We start from the raw sequence: 19,134 nt of genomic DNA on the forward strand, positions 1-19,134 counted from the left end.
CATTTGCTACAAGACCAATTAAAATGTGTCAGGTGCACATTCAACTATATTATGATTCTTTTATTAAAAAAAAATAAGAAAATGCAGCAAGAATAATTTGACAGTTTTGGGAACTACCCAAATAAAGGAATGGATGAGGCAAGATAACATACAATACAACAAAACCTGTGCTAAATTCAAGAGTTATCTGAAAAATTAAAGAAAAGCAAACAAACATATAAAAAGATAGGACATTTCATTTTTAATCACTCAAAAATGAAAAAGGTTTGGACAATGTCAAATTCCACTCACCATAATGCTATAGTTATACATTAAATATAATTACTATCTATACATATGCAAAAATATAAAGTTCTATTTCATACAATAAAACCCTTTATAGAAACCATTTCAAAATTAAGCAGAACTTCTCAACTTTAATATGTGAGGTCTAAGTCCTTCTAAAGGTTCCTTTAAAGGTTTTTAAACAAAATGCTAAACCTACAAACATTGTCCTGTCAGTTCTCAAATCAAATCTACTTAGAACACACACAAAAATTGACAGTTCAATCACATACTACTTAAATAATATTGTTCAGGCATCTCTAAAATCCTCCATTTCTTCAAGTATGGAAATAGAACTCAAATATTCCACAATACAGTACTAAACAGATGGAGTATTTAGGAAAGACTTTGTTGTCATATGGCACAATATTAATGTTTTGTTTCTTCAATAGATTTTGAAATAAATATCAGGTTTTTTTTTTTTTTCCTAAAAGACCAAAATTATAATCTACATTAAGGTAATTCTGACTGTGGTAAGACTGAAGAGTGTAAAATACAACAACATCCATATTTTATCACAAAAGTAAAGCTGGTAACAAATTATAAAAGGATCCAGTACTCTACTGAGATGGACTTGGAGATTAAAGCTCATCATGATAGAAATAGTCATCATGGAGCTGTCTGCCATAATCTGTGGCTTCACTGGTAAGAAACAAGTCCTGGTTTTCCAGAATCTCTTCTTCAGAGAGCTTTTTGTCACCATTCAAATCCATTTCATCAATCAGATGAAGAGCCTTTAAACAAAACAAAAAGGTGTCAAGCGTAATAAGTATTTTCAGCAAGATGTTCACAATTTAATGTGATCTGACTTATCAAAATCATGCAGGTGTACAAGTACTCATTATTTTTAAGTATCTTAAAATGTTACACATTGTAACCAGGTCTGTCTGCTGCTTTTCCCATTATCTCTTGTCTTCGTTTTTGCTGGGTTCTGCCTCTCTCCACTCAAATCCAATCCAGGATATATCAAGGCAAGGCAAAATTATTATAACCTACTTTGAGTCCCTGTAGGTAAATACGAACTATTATTCTATTCACTGTACTATCAAATTAATACATGACATAATCTTAACTTTCTTGTCTGCCTGATAATCTAAAATAGTTCATAAATTTAAAACGTAGCAATGCATCAATCCCAAGTAACTCCATTACTTCTTTCTTTGGCTTAAGATTTTGAACTCAGCACGAAATTTAGGGGGAGAAGGTGGAGAGGAACAGTTGCTCTGTAACACTTACCTCCTCTTGTGCAATGCCCTGATTATTAGGTACTACCCAAGATAACAGCTCTTGGGGATCAAGCCTGCCATCGTTATCTTTGTCATAATCATTCACGAATCTGTCTTTCTCAACAAGTATCCATTCTGGATCTTCATTTGCAGCTTAATATAAAAAAACACAAATACACACACACAAGAATATCACATGTATCCAATAAGAAGTTTGGTATATCCCTAGAATAAAGGAAGTGAATTTAAAGTTTACTACATAAAGGAACCCCAACAAAACAGAGCTACTTAACTGAAAAGTCCTGATATACAAATATAATATTCAAAAATGACACAAGTCTAAATAACCCATAGTTTTAAAATCATTGGATGTTATCACAAACTAGTAATTTTGTTAACTGCTGCTATTTGTTCTGATATCTAGTTTTCCCGAATGTGAATTGGGTAATGTTTTATAGTCAAATGTATATCATGTGACTATACAAAGTTTCTTACATGTTCTCACAAAGCAATGCCATGTGTAATTTTAAAGGGACAATCGGAATAAGTAAAACTGGTGATCAATTTAAAAATGGCATTGTTTGGTGCCTTTAAGCAACAATTCTGAAAAAACAGCTGCTAATATAAAAGCAAACTCTTAATTTCAAACATTTATTCACCTTCTACTAAGCTTCTAATAGTGTTTACACCAGTATTTATAGTGTTCTATGTTTTTATCTCTTTTAAGATCCACCTGCAACAGGACAGGATTTTGTTTAAAAATGTCTACTTTACTTCCTTTTCCATTTGGATTAACGTTAGATTTGTTTGAAAAGAAAGAAAAATGTTTGAATCTAGACAGGGAGGTAAAAGTAAGCAAGATGGTGTTCTCAGATAAGCTATAAATCCATTTGTTGAACTTGTGTTTCTGTTAACTTAATGAAACAAGCAGGATCAGGCACAGATCCTCGTTACAGTTCCTGTCAACGAGAGCTTCCTTTTGAAGACAGCTTTCAATGAGCAAGGCTGTCTTTCAATGTCTTTCTTCATTCCTTTTCTCCTTTCACATTCTCCTAGGTGACTTACTTGGATCCCGCCTGTAATCACCAAGAAATTCTTCCAAACTAACAAATCCATCACCATTTTTGTCATGTTCTTCTAACGCTTCTTGAATGACAAATTCCTATTCCATGTTCATTAAAAAAAAAAAAAAAAAAAAAAAAAAAACAAGTTACAAAATGTTCAATCCTACCACCATCTGATTCAATCCTACTACAGAGCTTCTTCAGAAATAAATAATTTTTGGAGCTCCAGCGGTGTAATCAGCTAGTGAGGTACTTTACAGGAAAAATCATTTTGGTTATCCATACTTTCAAGACAATCCTTCTAAGCACTGGAATTTAGAAGCAAGAATAAAACCTGAAGTATTAAGTAGCTTTAAATTCAACATCCTTAAGCTCCTGATATTGTGAAGAACTCCACTTTCACTCTCATAAACCACCTCAGCATTAAATTCATGCTATTCTCTGCATAGCTCTCCGTCTCAAGAACGACATCTTGTACTACCCTTGTATTTAACTCCATTTGCCCTCCAATCCATGAATGCTGAAAGAGCCCTTACCTTAGAAGTGCTGTTCTGCCTCCAGATCTAAAATGTGCCAGCCCCCCATTAAACCTCAACCTCCTTGTTTCCCCTTCACCAAACCTAGCCCTATCTATCCTAAACCGCCCCCAAATCTGTTCCTCCCTCTTACCAAAGCTTCTTATCAACCAATCCTCTTCCCTAAAGATGACCTGTTCAATGTCCAGCTGTTTCAGTACTTTCCTCAATATCTTTCTATCTCTTTTTTTTTAAGATGTAGTCTTGCTCTGTTGCCCAGGCTGGAGTGCAATGGTGCGATCTCGGCTTGCTGCAACCTCCGCCTCTCTGGTTCAAGCAATTCTCCTGCCTCAGCTTCCCAAGAAGCTGGGACTACAGGCACATGCCACCACACCCAGCTAGTTTTCACATTTTTAGTAGAGATGGGGTTCGCCACGTTGGCCAGACTATCTCATCTCGAACTCCTAACCTCAGATGATCTGCCAGTCTTAGCCTCCCAAAGTGCTGGGATTGTAGGCATGAGCCTCCATGCCCGGCCCTGTCTTTTTTTTTTTTTTTTTTTTTCTTCAAAGACAGGGTCTCATTCTGTCACCTAGGCTAGAGAACGGTGACACAATAATAGCTCACTATAGGCTCAAACTGGACTCAAGCGATCCTCTCGCCTCAGTCTCCCAAGTAGCAAGGACCATAGGTGCGTGACACCACAACTGGCTAACTTAAAAAAAAAAAACTTTTTTTGTAGACATGAGGTCTGCTATGTTGTTTAGGCTGGGCTTGAGCTCCTAGCCTCAAGCGATGGCCTTCCATAGTGCTGGGATTACAGGTCTGAGCCACCATGCCTGGCCCATCTCTGACTCTTACTTTCCCTTAACACTTATTTAGTAAGTCAACATTCCTGTGTATGCTTTCTTCAAAATGTTGCCCAAATCTATTTCATTCTATTGCCAGATAGCCCTCCGGACCATATCACATAATGTCTAAATTATTTCATTGCTTTTATTGGTAATTCCCCTCTTTCATCTTCAATTGTTCCTTATTCTCCAGAGAATTAAGATCTAGCATCCTTTGCCTGTCACTCTTGGGCTCAATTAGCTTGTCCCAACTTAATTTTGGCACTTAAATTACACCCAGCACTGTTCTTAAACTGGGTCATGTGTTCTGTGCCAATGAGAAATTGAAAGCTTCACAATGGCAAAAGAAGTGGTATTAATGGCAGTGTCTTACCACTGAGCTATGGAGAAAAATGTATCTGCAGCCTTGTTATTCAAGGTAGCAGGGCCCACCACGACACATTAAACAAAAAGCTGTATCTTCCCTCCTTGAAATATCCAGGGAATCAAGCCACATGGCTGGAGGCTGATGTCATACAATAGACTTCAATATAAATGTTTAGTCTCTTTTTAAAAAAAGCTATTTGTTACATTAGTCTCTATTCCCCAATGTGATGGTTTATGCTTTCAAGCTTGGACAAGTCATAATAGGGACTCAATTAATGTTTGTTGAGTTAAACTTACAATTCAACAAAAGTTCTGAAAAACTGGTACTTCTTTTAAATACTAAAGGGATGAGAGGACTCATTATGCTTAAAGTTGCAAAAAACATTACTAGTCATTAGCGGCTGCACTCCCACCAACCCTATGAAGAAGAATCCAAACATATGTTTTCCCAGACCAAAAGTTTTCATAAGGGATGTAAATTAAACACAAGTCCTAGTGTTACTAACATTGAAAAACCAAAAAAAAGTCTGAAAGCTACAAAAGGATAAGGCAGGCACTGAAGGTAACATAGTTATGAGAGAGAAAATAGCCAGAGGAAGCCTGCTGCCCATATATAGCACAGAGATGTAAAAACTCAGTCCTTCACGTTCTTCCTCCCAATAAGCAACTCTGCCACCACCGAAAGCCTCCTTACTACTCCTAAGTGGGGAGAATTCGGATCATTTTACATCTGTGTGTCTCTTAAAATTCTAGTTATACGATTCTTCTTTTTTATTATTATAATTCATTTTTATAGAGACAGGGTTTCACCATGTTGGCCAGGATGGTCTCGATCTCCTGACCTTGTGATCCACCCGTCTTGGCCTCCCAAAGTGCTGGGATTGCAGGCATGAGCCACCACACCTGGCCTTTTTATTAAAAAAAAATTTTTTTTAATATGATTCATTTTAACAACTTAATGAACAGGTTTTAAAGTGCTGGTCACTTGGGATTGTAAATTCGTACAACCACTATGGAGAACAGTTTGGAGGTTCATCAAAAAACTAAAAATCGAGCTACCATACAATCCAGCAATCCTACAGCTGGGTGTATACCCAAAATAAAGGAAATCAGTATATCAAAGAGATATCTGTACTCCTATGTGTGTTGCAGCACTGTCCACAAAAGCCAAGGTTTGGAAGCAAACCAAGTATCCATCAACAGATGAATGGGTAAAGAAAATGTACATATACACAATGGAGTATTATTCAGTCATAAAAAACAAAGAGATCCTGCAACAACATGTTGACCTACACAACAACATGGATGGCACTGGAGATCATGTTAAGTGAAACAAGCCAGGCACAGAAAGACAATCATCACATGTTCTTACTGATTTGTGGGATCTAAAAATCAAAACAATTGAACTCATGGACAGAGAGTGGAAGGATGGTTCCCAGAGCCTGGGAAGTGTTGGGGGAACAGAGGACAGTCAATGGATTAAAAAAAAAAAAAAAAAAAAAAGTAAGAATGAGTAAGATCTATTATTTGATAGCAAAACAGGGTGACTATAATAACTTAATTATACATTTAAAAGTAACTAAAAGAGTGTTAGCTGGATTGTTAGTAACACAAAGGATAAATGTTTGAGGGGATGGATACCTCATTGTCTGTGATGTGATTATTTCACATTGCATGTCTGTATCAAAACATCTCATGTATCCCATAAACATATACACCTACTATGTACCCACAAAAATTTTTAAAATGTATTTTTTTAAGTTTTGGTCACTCAATAATTACTTTTAAAAGTTTTCGTTCTTACCGTCATATAATCAACTTCTTCAGGATGCTCAAAAGCAATAAATTCTTCAAGACTCAAACCGGGACCTGAATCCTGGTTAGCTTTTTCAAATCGCTTCTTGTCCTCTAAGTGAAGCTTTGAAAATTAAAAATTTTTTCAATGTCTCATTAGTATACCACATCATTTTAAATACTTTGAAAAATATAAACTATGTAAAATTTAAAGTTTAAAAATTTTACATTTTAACACTCCCATCCATTATCTCATTTATTCGTCACATCGTCCTTTGAAGGTAAACTAGGCAAATATATTAAAGGCAGGATAGACTCACAAGCTCTAGAATCATATAGACTCAGACCTGAATTCCAGCAGTGCCACTTACTAGCTGTGGTCTCAGTGCAAACTGCTTAACCTCTCTGGTTTCCTCATCTGCAAAACTGGGATAAAAATTTCTAATAAGCAATTGGGATAAGAATCCCTACCACACAATTAATAAAGCTTAAGTATTTAGTGTTATATACTATTATTATTGATAGAAAAGCAGATTAAATGATTTGATAAAAGTCAGAAATACAGCTAAAAAATATTGAGCATGGCATAGTGGTGCATGCCTATAGTTCCAGCAACTTGGGAGGACTGCTTGAGCCCAGAAGTTCAAGGCCAGCCTTGGTACCATAGCAAGACTCTGACTCAAAAACCAAAATTACTGAACCTGGATCCTCCCTATTCTTTCTACAATACTATACAGTCGACTCTAACAATTAATCTCAATACTGTTTGAATGCCCAAAAGTCAATAAATTTATACCATGTATTAAATCTTGGTAGGGGTTTTAAAAATTGTTTCTGGTCCTCTAAGTGACTTTTCAAAAATACATTATTATGTTTCAGGAAACAAGTACTCTTATGTTGAGAATCTTATATTACTATATGTACCTAATATGTGGAAGTCTTTTCTTTTCTCAGGGGTGGGGGATGGGGTCTTACGCCATCATCCAGGTTGGAGTGCAGTGATGTGATCTCAGCTCACTGAAACCTCCACCTCACAGGTTAAAGCGATCCTATCACCCCAGCCTCCCAAGTGGCAGGGACCACAGGCATGTGCCACCACACACAGCTAATTTTTTGCATTTTTTTTATAGAGATGGGGTTTCACCATGTTGTCCAGGCTGGTCTCAAACTCCTGAGCTCAGGCGATCCATCTGCCTTAGCCTCCCAAAGTGCTGGGACTACAGACATGAGTCACTATTCTTAGCCTGGAAGTCTAGTCTTAGTAGGCTTTTGATAGTGTTAATTCTGTATATTCAGATATAAATACATCAAAAGTTTAAATGGATCCCATTTTGAGGTTAAATAAATACGGATCCTTTTCTACTTTCTCTCCCATCTTCCCCTCTGCCTCCTTTTTCTAAACGATTCAGCACCTATCAGGGACAAGGCTGCTTTTGATAAAATTTTCAATGGTAATTCTGTAACCAAGAGCCTTGGAGGGCAATAATGCTATATTGCTAATCCTGCATAATTTCTGTTTTGAGAATTTCTGGGAATAGCTTTCCTTCCTATAAACCGATATGTATTAAACTGTGCATTTTTCAAAAGCACAATTTCAAATATTTTAGAAGCTTTTAACTGTTTCACTACTGAATAAAAATGTTCCTTTCAGTTTTCTAGAGTAGAGGTCAGGAGGCAGTCATTTACCTGAACACTAGTTCTTTTACAATTACTGATTTACAGCTGAGAGGCTCACCTCTTCCCCCAAAGAATTTGTTTCATTAACATCTAGACTCTACAAGCCAAGTTATATTCACCCAATCATGTCAGAAAAGAAAAAATAACAACCTGTTTCCAAATAACTCCTTTTAACTTAATGTTTCATAATGTTAAAAAACTAGACCAAATAATTTGCATTTTATGTTCAAGTTTAACATGGAAAAAGCGGACAAACAAGAATTTGAGGTACTTTGTTGAGTCAATCAAGTTCTTTTTGAATAAGCCACTATTCAAACTACCAAGTGCTTAGATTTCTTATGAAAGAACCCTTCAATTTGGAGCAAAAAGGTCCATGTTTCAGGAGAAGAGCTAAATTTGGCCAAATTTGCCTATGGAAAGAAAGGATCCCTTTCAACAAGTAGAGATTTCTTTAAAAAAAAAAAAAAAAAAAGGCGGGAGGGGAAAGGAGGGGGTAGGTTTTTCTGGTTCACATTTCATGGCCATTTGAAGAACACAAAATATGAATAGCTCGAGCATATTAAGTCGAAGAAGCCAAAAACAGAAAGACTTTTTTCAGTGATAAATTCCTAAAAAAAAAACAAAAACACACACACACGCAAAAGATGGTCAGTTTCATAAAACCTCAACACTCTTTTTTCTTCTATATAAAAACCTTGTACTCTAGTAGAGGGTAAAAAGTGTTATGTACGGTAATAAAAAAGCTACCATAATCATTTTTATTTTTAGATGGCAACAGAAACTTGTGAGGAACAAAGCTGCCATCTTTTGGTAGACTAATGATTCTACATGAGGAAATATATAAAGTGTGATTCTAGAACAAGCATCTAGGTCTTAAAAATTCACATGCAAGGTTATATCTTACATAAATAAATACTGCTTATACATGCACATTCGGTAGCTGACTTTAGAAGTTAGAACACTTCAACTTTTGCCAGATAGGTCCCAAAACTTTAATTATCCTGTGTTGACTACAACTGTTCTTTATATTATAAAGAAATGCTTCTTCAGGCATTTCACAGCCTGAAAGGGTTATCTTTATTCTCTATATGAAAACCTATTAAATATAAGATAAAATTCAGACCAGGCATGGTGGTTCACACCTGTAATGTCAGCACTTTGTAGGCCAGAGCAGGCGGATCACTTGAGCTCAGGAGTTTGAGCCCAGCCTGGCCAACATGGTCAAACTCAGTGTCTACTAAAAAAAAAAAAATACAAAAATTAGCCAGGCGTGGTGGCACATGCCTGTAGTCCCAGCTACTCAGGAAGCTCAGGCAGGAGAATTGCTTGAACCCGGGAGGCTAAGATTATAGTGAGCCGAAATCACGCTACTGCACTCCAGCCTGGGTGACACAGTGAGACTCCATCTCAAAAAAAAAAGGTAAAATTCAGACATCAAGTTGGCCTTTGTTTTTAATAGACTTTCATATAGAAAAATTTATTTTATTCACATATCCAATTACTTTTCTTTCTTTTTTTTTTTTGAGACACAGTTTCACTCTTGTTGCCCAAGCTGAAGTGCAATGGTGTGACCTCAGCTCACTGCAACCTCTGCCTCCTGGGTTTGAGCGATTCTCCTGCCTCAGCCTCCCCAGTAGCTGGGATTATAGGCATGTGCCACCGTGCCTGGCTAATTTTTGTAATTTTAGTAGAGACAGGGTTTCACCACGTTAGCCAGGCTGGTATTGAACTCCTGACCTCAGGTGATCCGCCCGCCTCAGCCTCCTAAAGTGCAGGGATTACAGGTATGAGCCACTGCGCCCAGCCCCAATTACTTTCTATGATTATTTTATTTACGGTATAGTGTTTAGTCTATAACTTTGAGACTGATTCATTCTTCATCCTTTATTTTTTGTTTTGAAGAATAATGCATATGGTTTCTGGGTTCATCTTTACACTCTACATCAATTTTTAGGTTATTTTTTTTTTTAAAAAAAGGTGAGGTTTCACTATGTTGTCTAGACTGGCCTCAAATTCCTGGGCTCAAGCAATCCTCCTGCTTCAGCTTCCTGAGCAGCTGGGACTACAGATATACACAGGAAGTTAGTTATGGCAAATTCTAAAAACATACGATTAGAACTTCATGAAGATAGAGACATATTCCTAGGCTGTCAAAAAAAAAAAAAAACAAACAAACAAACCCCAAAATGACTTCCATTGAAGTGTTCATTTTAGGGATTGATCAATTCCTTTAAGCTGTTAAAATTCATCTAATTCACCCTTTAAAAGTGGAGTGTTATAATCAACATGTTCTAAGTAGCTGGTGGGGAATACAGAAACAGAACCAGACACCTTTTAAAAGAACTGTTCATAAACAAGTTACATTAATGAGTCATGTATGTCTTCAAAGTGAAGATTTTCTTCTCAGCACCATTTATTATATCACCCCCTTCTAAGAATACAGGAATACACACTTATTTTTTAATGGGATAGTAATTAAGTCTTTTGAGTAACAAAAAAATAAAAATAGAAAGCACAATTAGCATCTAATTCCAGCAAGATTTTTAAATACTGTATTTAACTTTTCTGTTGTTCCTAGGAAGAGAAATCATACCATACCACACTTTAGTTTTAGATAAGTTAAGCTGGTTTAAGATAAGTTAATTCCTATAGTAAATGAGGATACTTAAAAGACAGATGATCCCAAACCTCATTATCACCACTTGTTTTTCCTTTGGTATTTACAAGTAGTAAAAAGACTAATTTTTACTCTCTTTGGTCCACTATAGAATGAAGACCCAAATAAAAGGAAAACAAAAGATACATTTTCCCCTTAAAAATTAAAATCTTAACTAATCTAAAGCTGATATAGTTAACAAATACCTAAACATTTTTAAAAAGTTGATTAAATATAAATTTATATAAATGTTTTCTTCAGCAATATTGTTTTAAATCAAAACAGAACTGCTTACCCCTCCAACCGCTACCATTTATTATCATTTCTTCACACTATTATAATCCTAAAGTGGGAATATTTTTTATTATTTTTTCAGAAACGGGGTCTCTCTCTGTTGCCCAGGCTGCAGTGTAGTGGCATAAATATGGCTCACTGCAGCCTTGACTGCCTGGGCTCGAGCAATCTTCCTGCCTCAGCCTCCCAAATAGCTGGGACCACAGGCACACACCATCATGCCCATCTAATGTTTAAATTTTGTTTAGGCATTTGTTAACTATACAGCTTTAGTTAGGATTTAATTTTTAAGGGGAAAATGTATCCATAGAGACGGGGTCTTGCCACATTGCACAGCTATTCTCGAACTCCTGGGCTCAAGTGATCCTCCTACCATGGCTTAGGTGCTGAGATTACAGGTGTGAGCCACCACGCCTGGCCTGAATGGGAATTATTATCCCCATTTTCGGAGATGAGGAAACTGAAGCACATGAAAGTTTAATAACTTACCCAAAGTTACACAACTGTGAAGTGCTTGAGTTAAACGTGAAGCTAGGCAGACTGGCTCTGAGGATGGGGCCCCAAACCTCCACATTGGTGGTATAGTTATTAGCAGAGAATTAACCAACTTAGAATTAGTGGTGGCTTACAGAGTTCAAGGGGCCAATATGATTCTAAATAAACAGCACATTTAGAAAGCATTTACCAAGGGAATGGGGTGTTATTGTTTAATGCATACAGAGTTTTAGATTTGCAAGATGAAAAAGAGTTCCAGGGATTAGTTGCACAACACTGTGAATGTACTTAACACTACTGAATGGTATACTTTAAAATGGTGACAATAAGCAAACTTGTTATATACTCAATCCTTCCATATTTGTGAAATATTGGTTTCAGAATCTCCCTAGGATCCCAAAACCCAACGATGCTCAACTCCCTGATATAAAGTGGTACAGTATTTGCATATAACCTACACACATCCTCCCAAATATTTTAAATTAACTCTAGATTACTTATAATGCAAATTACAATTTAAATGAGTAAATAATTGTCATACTATATTGTTTAATATAAATTATGGCTACAATAAAAAATTAAAAGGTATATACCAAAACAGGTTAAAAAACAGAAGCGCCTCGAATATTTTCCAAGTACCCCTGACTAATGTTTTGGGACGGTTTGCAACCGCATGTTTGAGTTTATTTTTATTTTTTTCTACACATTAAAAGCTATCTTAAAAAAAGTTCTTGGTGATAGACACTCTAATTACTCTGATTTGATCATTATACCTTATATGTTTGTGTGATATGAAAATATCACATGTACTCCATAAGTATGTATAATAAAATATCATATACCTGTAAAAGGATTTTAATTCTTTAAAATTAGCTTTGAAATACAAAAGTATTTGATACAGCAATTTCTCAAGCTCACAGTTATTTTTGTTGATATACTTTCAGTTTAACAGACTTCCTAGAAGTCTTGAAAAGTTCCTACTAATTCCTAAGTAAAATTAGTCTTCTTCAGCTCTGCTTAATTAAGAAGGATGTATTTCAACAAATTAAACTATGAGATACATTAGAACTCACAGTGATACTAAATTTTCAAAAAATCAATAATTTGGGGCCAGGTACGGTGGCTTACACCTGAAATCCTAGCACTTTGGGAGGCTGAGGTGGGTAGATCGCTTGACCTCAGGAGTTTGAGACTAGCATGGGCAAGATGGTGAAATGCCATCTACACAAATAATACAAAAATTAGATGGGCATGGTGGCTTGAGCCTTACATCTCAGCTACTTGGAGGCTGTGTTGGGAGGATTGCTTGAGCCCAGGAGGCGGAGGTTGCAGTGAGCTGAGATCACACCACTGCACTTCAGCCTTGGCAACACAGTGAGATCCTGCCTCAAGCAAAAAAAAAAAAAGAGTTATTTTTAAACGGTGTACTCACCATGGAAAATGGTACTGTGGTTTCTCAAAAAATTAAAAATAGAATTACCATATGATCCAGCAATCTCACTTCTGGGTATACACCCAAAAGAATTGAAAGCAAGATCCTGCAGAGATTCACAAATCCCAAATCCAAGATACTTCAATGAGCATTTCTTTTGAATGTCATGTCAATGCTCCAAAAGTTTCATATTTAGGAGTATTTTGATTTTAGATTTTGGGATTAAGGATACCTAACCTGTACATACAACAGAATATTACTTTGCCTTAAAAAGGAAGGAAATTCTGATGCATGCTATAAAATGGAAGAAATTTGAGGATACTATGTTAAATAAAATAAGCCAGTTCCAAAAAGACAAATACTGTATGATTCTACTTAGCTGAGGTACCTAGAGTAGCCAAATTCAGAGACAGAAAGTACAGTGGTGGTTGCCAGGAGCTAGTGGGAGGAGGGAATGAGGAGTTATTGTTTAATGGGTAGAGTTTCAACTCCGCAAGATGAAAAGAGTTGGGGAAATTGGTTGCGCAACACCATGAACGGACTTAACACTACTCAACCGTACACTTTTAAATGATTACAATAGTCAATTTGTTACACAGTCCTCCCTCACACATTCATGGGAAATTGGTTCCAAGACCTTCCTAGGAAATCAAATCTGAGAATGCTCAAGTCCCTGATATAAAATGGTACCGTATTTGCACATAGTGTACATACATCTTCCTGAATACTTTATATCAGGGATCCCCAATCCCTGGGCCACAGATGGGTACTGGTCCATGGCCTGTCAGGAACCGAGCGACACAGCAGGAGGTGAGCGGTGGCATTACCATCTAACCCCTGCTCTGCCTCCTATCAGATCAGGGGTGGCATTAGATTTTCATAGGAGCGCAAACCCTATTGTGAACTGCACACGTGGGGGATCTAGGTTGCATGCTCCTTATTAGAACCTAATGCCTGATGATCTGAGGTGGAATAGTTTCATCCTAAAACCATTCCCCAACCCTTCCGCCACACACTGTCCTTTTCCAATTTTTCATGGAAAAATTGTCTTCCATGAAACTGGTTCCTGGTGCCAAAAAGGCTGGGGACTTCTGCTTTAAATAACCTCTAGATTACTTATAGTACAAATTACAACTTAAATGAGAAGTAAACCATTGTTATACTATATTGTTTAAGGAATAACCAAGAGAAATAAGTCTGTATATGTTGAGTAGAGACAGTTTTTTTTGGAAGGCTTACTTTTTTGGATACTTACAATCCTCAGTTGTTTGAATCCAAAGATGTGGAACCCATAGATTTTTTTTTAAGTGAGTATATAAACTATGTGCTTAAAATGGGAATGGACCATAATAGTCTTCTTAATAAAGATAAAACTGATTGTTTAACGATATTAAAATATTGAGATACATATTCAAAACACATTTAAAAAGGAACTCTGAAAATGAGGACAATTAAATGATGCAGCTGAGAAAAACAGATACAAGGATCATGTAGGTAATCTAGACTAACAGCCCCAAATCTGGCCAGAAAGAAAACCATCAAAAAGACTGCTGAAGTGGAACAGGTGATTTCCTAGAGAACAAGACAATCGACCCTACGACCTCAGGCCCTCTTGTGCTCATTCATGTGGGAAGGTAAAGTGAACTGATACGATCAAAAGGAACAGCTTGTGCACATGAACTCACCTGCCTAAAGGACTCCTCTTCTGCATCATCCAGAGCCGTGTTCTCATCAAAGTCAATCACACGATCATACATCTGAATGTTGTATTCATCCCATGTAACAGTACCATCGTTGTTTTTATCATATTCAACAAACTGTTGTTTTGCTTCTTGCATAGCATAATGCTTAAAAGACATCTGAATCCATGAACTGAGTTCACCTGTGAGAATTTCCCAGAGCACAATGCATGTGACGTTAATTCTGATACTTAAGAGTAAGGATTTCTAAACCTTCTCTGAAAAGGCAAGATCTTTGATGTTTGCAAATACTGAGAATTCGCCTAGTTGTATTAATAGAAAAGGGGTAGGAGGTGGGAAAGGCTGTTTGGAAGAGCTCATGGAGCTTTTATTTTTTTGGAGACAGAGTCTGGCTCTGTTGCCCAGTGCAGTGGTGCAATATTGGCTCACTGCAACCTCTGCCTTCAAGCGATTCTCCTGCTTCAGCCTCCTGAGTAGCTATGACTACAAGCACACGCCAACATGCCAGAGTAATTTTTTGTATTTTTGGTAGAAACAGGTTTCACCATATTGGCCAGGCTGGTCTCAAACTCCTGACCTTGTGATCCACCTGCCTCAGTCTCCCAAAGTGCTGGGATTACAGGCATGAGCCACTGCGCCCAGCTGGAGCTTCTATGCTATAACATGTGATCTATATAGAATATAAGCTCCATGAAAGTTTGGGTATGTTCTGTTCACTGATGTATATCAAATGCCTGGAAAGTTCCTGGCTCTGTAAGTATTTGTTGAATGAATTATCAACTGGCCAAAACAGCACCTTACTTTTTAAAAATATCATCCAAAAAATTGCAAAAAACCTTTGCTAACTACCACAGATCTCTCAGGAAGCATAAATATTTGGATAATTATTTATTTTAAAATGTATTAGAAAAAATAGTTTTTTTATTTATGAAGGTGATATAAAGCTTTCCTTTAAAATAAATTTTATGTGAGTTGAATTAAAACTACATTAAGAAAATAACAGATGGTTAAGTAGATATGGCCTAAATTATGAAAAGGTATTCAAGCGACTGAAAATACTGCTTCAGTATATTACCTTTAAACATGTTGTAAAACACATGGAGGAAATTTTAATGAAGTTATGGGTAGCAATGTATGCCCTTCCTGCAACAGCTGTCTTAACCTGATACCTGAAGGTATAGGAAAAGAGTTTCTATGTCCAGTTTTGAATCAACTTAAAAAAAAATCTATTTGGCTGGACGCAGTGCCTCACGCCTGTAACCCCAGCACTTTAGGAGGCTGAGGCAGGCAGATCACCTGAGGTCAGGAGTTCAAGACCAGCCTGGTCAACATGGTGAAACCCTGCCTCTACTAAAAATACGAAAATTACCCGAGTGTGGTGGCGAGTGCCTGTAATCCCACTACTTGGGAGGCTGAGTCACGAGAATCGCTTGAACCCGGGCAGCAGAGGTTGCATTGTGCAAAGATCACACCACTGCATTCCAGTCAGGCAACAAGAGCAAGACGCAGCCTCAAAAAAAAGGAAAAGCCAGGTGCTATGGCTCACGCCTGTAATCCCAGCACTTTGGGAGGCCAAGATGGGTGGATCACAAGGTCAAGCGATGGAGACCATCCTGGCAAACATGGTGAAACCCCGTCTCTACTAAAAACACAAAAATGAACTGGGCATGGTGGCATGCGCCTGTAGTCCCAGCTACTTGGGAGGCTGAGGCAGGAGAATCACTTGAACCAGAGGCGGAGGTTGCAGTGAGCCAAAATTGCACCACTGCACTCCAGCCTGGCAACAGAGTGAGACTCCATCTAAAAAAAAAAGCCTATTAATAGAAATATTTACTATACCACATTAAAGGAAACAAAGGGAGCAAAGAACATGAATATTTATGAGGACAGCATGAGTATACCATTTATCAGGTCCCTCTATATATGTTGCCTCTAATCTTCAAAACAATGTGATTATAATCATCACTATAATATAACTGAGGAAACTGACGTTCAGAGAAGTCCAAGCCTTCACAACTTATAAATAGCAGAGTCCAGATTCAAACCTGTTTGGCTTCAAAGCCTAAGCTCCTACTGAGTTTTGCTACCTCTTAACATCTGATTCCGGACCTGGCCCTCAGAGTGCAAATTGCCAAAATTCTCTTAAGGGTTCTCAAGTAGAATGAAGGCTTTTGTAAGCACCATGAGTCTTTCTTCTAGTTTATTTAAAGAGATCGTCACGGCATAGTAGAAAACAGAATGGAACAGGGATCAGAAACATGGGTTCACACTTCAACTTTGCCATCATGGGGTAGTTTACCATCTGAAGCTTTTTTTTCTCATCTGTCTAATGAAGATTTGGACTAAAATTTTTCCAACTTTAAATTTCTTATTTTAATTTTATATATAAAGATGGGGTTTCACCATGTTGGTCAGGCTGGTCTTGAACTCCCGACCTCAGGTGATCTGCCCGCCTTGGCCTCCAAAGTACTTGGATTACAGGCATGAGCCACCACGCCCGGCCAACTTTAAACTTCTTAAAACCTTATTATTAAATATTTGAACATATCTAGGTCTTGACAGACAGGTGCCACACAGTCTTCCAAATCAACATGTTGTGTTCCTTGGTTACTCTAGCATAATCAAAGATTGACTTATTCTCAGATTGGATAATCAGAGATCAAAGGTTTTGTTATTATTGCCTAAGTAGAAGAAAAAGAATCTTCCAGAGGGTTCCAATGTGAATATGTCATTGACAGCACATCTTAAATTTACCAGTTTATAATTTTCTCCAGCAACTTCATTCCTTGATGGTGAACAGCATTTAAATGAGAGTTACAGAAAAACAGCTAACTTAAAAGTCACAGTAATAACCTGAATTTTTCTGAAGACCCACTTGGAATGCTGACAGGGTACCTCACTTGAACTGAACAATGGGGAGAGACAGTTGCACAGCAATTTATTTAGAACATTCTTTTAATAGTCTGCATTTCATTTCTGACTAGACAATTTACCTGAGAGCACTCAGATTTCTTTTTTAAAATGAAGGCTATTAATACCTGAATTAAAAGCGGGATACCTGGATTCTAGTCCTGGCTTTGCCACTTATTTGTAAAAGGCACTTATCCCGACGAACTTCATTTCTTCATCTCTAAAGAGATGTAGACAAGATGATCCTAAGGCCCCTAACAGCTCTAACATTTTGGTATAATAATGTAATAAACGTAATTCACACACAACAGGTCTTTTTATGTTTGTTTACAAAAAGAAGCAAATTCCTAAAATTTAAATAAAGCATATATCAAAAGAGCGATAAATCATTTACTACTTTAGTTTTGGGGCATATTTCTCTAAAATAAATCGTATTGTTGACACTAACAAAAGTCACGTGAGAGAGGGTGTCTCCACTTGCCTGTAGAGTACAGGGTCAGTGATGGTTATAGACAACCGGAGAAAGCACTGAGTTTCACTTGGTTCTCAGCGTCTAATGTCTGAAGGTATGAAACCTATTCTCCATGTCTTTTTTCCTTCTCACAGGACTTCCAACTTGGGACACTAGCAATCTACATTCAGCAGACACCCCTTACTTAACATGTCTGTGTTTGTCTCCATTGTTAGTTGTGTGGGACAGTCCTTACTTTCAGTGAGAAAGCCATCTGAGTCCAAGTCGATTTTCTTTATGATCGCCTGCAGTCTTTTTTGCTGCTCTTCGTGGCCGAGTTTAACATATTCATCCACATCTTCCTTTGGGGGGAAGCGACACACAGGAGGGCCAAGCATTACTACGAGCGGGGCAAAATGGTGGAGAAAAACAGCTACTAGAAGACCCCGTTGCCAAGGGGTTTCGGGGTGACCAGCACCTGCACTTCAAGGCCCCTACCCCCTACACACCTCCATGATTCTGCCCCCGTCCTGAAGGTAGACGGGATCCATCTCTTGGGCCCCGCCATCTCCTCAGGCTTTCCAGGCCCCGGGACCCCCAGAGAGCGAGCGCCGCGCCGCCCGGCCCCCATTGTCAGGCCTCCCCGGCCCGGCCTGGCTCGGCCGTCCCCCTTTGTCCCGGGACAAAGCCCTCGGCGGCGGCGGTGCGAGGCCCGGCCCTCCCAGCCCCGGGCTGGCCGCCTCACCTGGACGCCCAGCAGCGCCTCCCGGTCGTAGTCGCTGCGGTGCTCGCCCTGCGGGTAGTGCAGCTCCTCCGCCTCGCCGGCGCCGGCCGCCGCGGCGCACAGCAGCAGCAGCCCCAGCGCCGCGGGCCTCGGGCCCAGCCGCATCGCGCCGGCCCGCGGAGGACACCGAGGGACGCTCGGAGGGAGGCGGGCGGGGGCCCGGGCCGGCTGCGACGCTCCGCGGGCGGCTACCGGGAGGCGGCGCGGTGTACGTTGAGGGCGCAGGGGACGGAAGGCGGAACCCGCGATAACGACCACAAGGCCCTGGGACAGGCCGGGGGCCGGTCCTCAACTGCGGTGCGGAGGCGCGCCGGGGGGAGGCCTATATAGCCGGCGCGGAGTGGCGGGGCACCAGGCCGCGCCGCTGATTGGACAGCGCGGCGCTGGGGGCGGGCCGCCGCGATCTCCGGGTCAGCAGCGGCCCAGGGAGCTCCGGGGGCCACGCGGGGGCCGCACACAGGGGAGACCCCCAGGACCCGCTCCTTCTGCTTCCCCGGCACCCTTCGAAAAGCACGCCCCGAACCCACCCCACCCCTGCCCTGTCTTCCAGTCAGCCTCGTTCTTGCCAGAAACTCTAGGTCCACTCCATGTTTCC

At 39.0% G+C, this 19,134-nt stretch overlaps 1 protein-coding gene across 3 annotated transcripts; it reads right to left on the reverse strand.

Moving 5' to 3' along the window:
- Nucleotides 1–45: 45 nt before the first annotated feature.
- RCN2 (reticulocalbin 2) lies at nt 46–18,862 on the reverse strand. 3 transcript variants are annotated; one of them, XM_032267337.1, is made up of 7 exons: nt 18,501–18,862; nt 18,012–18,117; nt 14,380–14,576; nt 6,151–6,252; nt 2,616–2,712; nt 1,561–1,703; nt 46–1,058 (listed from the first exon to the last, which is right to left on the reverse strand). In XM_032267337.1, exons 1-7 carry the CDS (start codon nt 18,642–18,644, stop codon nt 906–908), a joined length of 942 nt encoding a protein of 313 aa, XP_032123228.1. In that variant the 5' UTR covers nt 18,645–18,862; the 3' UTR covers nt 46–905. The 3 variants fall into 3 exon arrangements, with proteins under 3 accessions (XP_032123228.1, XP_032123227.1, XP_032123229.1); XM_032267336.1 differs by having other exon boundaries at nt 6,151–6,264; XM_032267338.1 differs by lacking the exon at nt 6,151–6,252.
- Between the last annotated feature and the right edge of the window lie 272 nt (nt 18,863–19,134).

Source organism: Sapajus apella, unplaced genomic scaffold, assembly GCF_009761245.1.
Source record: "Sapajus apella isolate SASKATOON/1434 unplaced genomic scaffold, GSC_monkey_1.0 scaffold168, whole genome shotgun sequence".
NCBI classification, from domain to species: domain Eukaryota; kingdom Metazoa; phylum Chordata; class Mammalia; order Primates; family Cebidae; genus Sapajus; species Sapajus apella.

What these genes read in the sequence shown, in the direction of transcription:
- RCN2 (XM_032267336.1), bottom strand. Translation starts at nt 18,644, where the DNA reads ATGCGGCTGGGCCCGAGGCCCGCGGCGCTGGGGCTGCTGCTGCTGTGC. An exon ending in AAGAAGTTGATTATATGACG is followed by an intron (nt 2,713 to 6,150) that starts GTAAGAACGAAA and finishes AACATGGAATAG; the next exon opens with GAATTTGTCATTCAAGAAGC. An exon ending in AGGGCATTGCACAAGAGGAG is followed by an intron (nt 1,059 to 1,560) that starts GTAAGTGTTACA and finishes TTTTGTTTAAAG; the next exon opens with GCTCTTCATCTGATTGATGA.